The sequence below is a fragment of the Nanorana parkeri genome, unplaced genomic scaffold (genome assembly GCF_000935625.1).
Source record: "Nanorana parkeri isolate BGI_ZX_2015 unplaced genomic scaffold, ASM93562v1 scaffold179, whole genome shotgun sequence".
NCBI classification, from domain to species: domain Eukaryota; kingdom Metazoa; phylum Chordata; class Amphibia; order Anura; family Dicroglossidae; genus Nanorana; species Nanorana parkeri.
The window spans coordinates 1,145,402-1,148,815 of NW_017306447.1; the positions used below are offsets into that span (position 1 = coordinate 1,145,402).

The 3,414-nt window shown below is 39.1% G+C and overlaps 1 protein-coding gene across 1 annotated transcript in view; it reads left to right on the forward strand.

Annotated features, from left to right (window-relative positions):
- Positions 1 to 258: 258 nt before the first annotated feature.
- The window catches only part of CDX1 (caudal type homeobox 1), a 35,750-nt gene continuing 32,594 nt past the window's right edge, over positions 259 to 3,414 (forward strand). The window contains exon 1 of the mRNA XM_018554946.1: positions 259 to 715. Coding sequence (XP_018410448.1) covers positions 259 to 715 — 457 coding nt within the window. The remainder of the gene's footprint in view (positions 716 to 3,414) is intronic.

The following is a 3,414-nucleotide window of genomic DNA, read 5'->3' on the forward strand; positions in this document are numbered from 1 at the left end:
TTTGTACCATTTGAATTCACCTAGTGGCTTCCACTTTGATTCTTGCACTTGAGTCCCTTTGAAATGCAAAGCTGTCTTTCAATGCAAATCATATGCCTACTGGCCCAATAAAAGGCTTTAGACAGGGAGGTGCCTATCAAAGTGATAGCTAGTCAGCTGCCAAGGAAGGTGAAGGGAACAGCAGTGAATCAGGAAGAAGTAGAGCAGAGTTGAAGAAAACTCCAGGAGAGAAGAGACAGCTGGCCAGGCAAACACATAATGGCGGTGGACCCACTGGGAAAAATCTATGTGAGCTATCTTTTGGATAAGGAGACCAATATGTACCCCAATCCTGTAAGGCACCCTGGACTGAACCTCAACCACCAAAACTATGTCCCAGGTCCTCCTCAGTATTCAGATTTTCCCGGCTATCCTCATGTTCCTGGAATTAACAGCGACCCGCATCATGGTCAGCCTGGGGGGACCTGGGGTTCCCCCTATGCACCAAGCAGAGAAGACTGGCACCCCTATCCACCAGGACCTGCTCCATCTTCAGCTAACCCAGGCCAGATTGGTTTCAGCCCTACAGACTTTAACCCTGTTCAGCCACCGGGCTCTGGACTTTTGCCACCTGCCATGAACAGCTCAATGCCCCCCTTGTCTCCTAATGCACAAAGGCGCAATCCTTATGACTGGATGAGGCGCAGTGGAGTACAAACCAGCAACACTGCTAATGGTGAGTAAAATACAATACTGTCATGGTAAAAAAAAAAGCAAACAATCGGGCTTATGTCCAATTTTATCTAAACAATACCAGTGATATTGCAAGCTTTCTAGCAATAGGTTTAAAGGTGCTTACCGTTTTTTAATGTAATATCTATTAATAAGGTTGTTGTATCTCATACTGTTATTACAGTGTATATTTTTTTACCTGAGCTGGATACAATAACAATCTGCCACCATGTGTGTCTTGCTGCAATTTCATAAATTCATTATATTAGCAAGGCAGTTATCATGTGCATTATGGCATAGGGGCTAGATTTCCTGATGCTGCTCATCATTATTTGGCGCATTTTCTGCATGGAGAAAATGTTTGAAAAAAGATTGTACTGCCATGTATAACTATTTTTTATTATTATTATTATGATTATTATTATTATCATCATCATAGATACCTATTTCTCTTACCATTGCGGTAATTGCATTCTTAAAAATATATTATATGAATTTGTCTAAATGAGTCTTAAACGTTGATCATGCGTTGTGCAGTCATGCTATCGTGATTGGCTGATTAGTTAGAGGGTCTCCATGGGATTTATCTGACTAATAAATATCAGGCAATAGACCATGAATTCAACAGACGCTGCTTCTTGGGATGTCACTTCCTAATACAGCCTATTTCACATTAACAGTTGCTTTATTATATCCACGGATTGAACTTTTCACACTGAACCCTTAAGATAATGTTTATGAATGGAAATCACCTATGATTGTCAAATTGTGGTCATAGTGTACTACACAAATATAGGTAATGTCACAAGGGCAATGCAGGAGCATGATTCCTGTTTGTACATACTCCAAGTTGATGTGGCTCGGCGGGAAGTAGACATATTAGTAGTTTCTTTTACAAAGTTGCTTTATGAGAAGTAATCATCTGTCATCACCTTACAGCAGGTCATACACACATAGATATGAATGTTGAGAAATGAATCACAGATATTACCGTGTTCACCCACCATTTGGTGCACGTTGAGGAATTAGCCAATTATTGCTTGTAATGCAGAGAACAATATAACATAGGGTAGAAAAATTCCTACAGCTATAAGGGCATGCAATGAGGGTATTGTTTTATTAAATACGAATGCTCAAAACAATGTGCAATACGATTTTTTGAATGATTGCTTATATGGTTCAAACTTTTCTCTTACCACTCTTGTTGTTACACTGAACATTCACTTTATACATCCTGGCTCAAGGGACTTTTTTTTTTTTATATTTCTGTCAAAATTCAGCCTTAAAAACTAGAAAGAAATAAAGATGTACTTGAGGAGCATGAATCATTTCATAAGCCATTTTGTTTGCTGGGGGACTACAACTCCCAGCAGACCCAGGCTGTTTTTGGCCTAGTAAAAACTAGATCAAGGTGTGACTAATCACACTTTACTATGTGCTGGGACATCTAGTGTTGCCAATATCTATTATACCCAAAAATTGCTTTATGCCCCATTCACACTGAGTGGATTGCCGCGCGATTTCCGCCACGATATCGCGCATTTTTGCAGCGCGATATCGCGAGAAGTCGCCGGCCAATGATTTTCAATGGAGCTGTCTTAATGTACAGCTCCATGTCGCCCGTCACTCGTTGCGGTCGCAAGTCATGCCTGCAGGACCCTTTTTTCGGCGGATGTCGCGCAATTTTTCTATTTTTTAATGCAGCCCGGCGGTTAAGGCCGCACTACCGTCGCTGGAACGTCGCCCGAAAGTCGTGCTATCCCGCGCGGATCCGCTCCTAAAGGTATGTCGCTCAGTGTGAATGGGGCCTAACTTGGTTAACATCAGAAATATTTAGCAGCAAAGGTTTAAAGGGAACCTGTCACAAACGAGCACGTCCTAAATTGGGTACAATAACAATTTGCCACCAACTGTGTCAATGGCTGGATTAATGTTACAATGTAAAACAAAATTTGTTCTAGGCTAAGCCATGGTGAATCATTATAAGTTCTGAGAGCTCAATCTTTAATTTGTGTCTGTGAAAATTTCGACAAAACTGTCTGAGGTTTAAATGAGGGAGGAAGAACTATTTATTTTCCACTGCTGACTAATTAGCAATGACAGATTAGATTTAAAAAAAAAAATAGCACATTTTGCAGTGTCTCACTCTGGACAGAGTGCCTCACATTGGACAAGTTTGCTTTAATCCACATAAAAGCTAATATCCTGTGATGTATGAGATAAAAAAAAAACTTTTACAATACCTAGGAAAAAGAAGAATAGATCTCAGCAGTTTAAATGCTTTTATTTTTATCATATCTTGTTATTTTTAACTCTTGCTCAATTCTTTAACATATTTTTCCAAGGTGTCTGTTCTGTCAGCAAATATGAACTTCAGCCCCAGTTTATAATGTTGTGCCTTACACATGCTCCATCTTTATTTACATTTTGTATGCGTACACACAGATGCACATTCTATATCATGTCGACAGTCAAAATACAAAACCAGCGGCAATAGTAAAAACATAGTGGGCAGCATTTTAAAATAATTATAAGGGACGCTGTTGCTAAAGTAATGACCAAAGATAACTCCCATAGCAGCAGATGTATTTGTTTGGGGTAAAAATATTTTATTTTCAAATTTTAAATATTTGACTTCATATATATATATATATTACTTCCGTTATGATCTTTAAGACTGTAAGGTATCATTAAAACAACAGA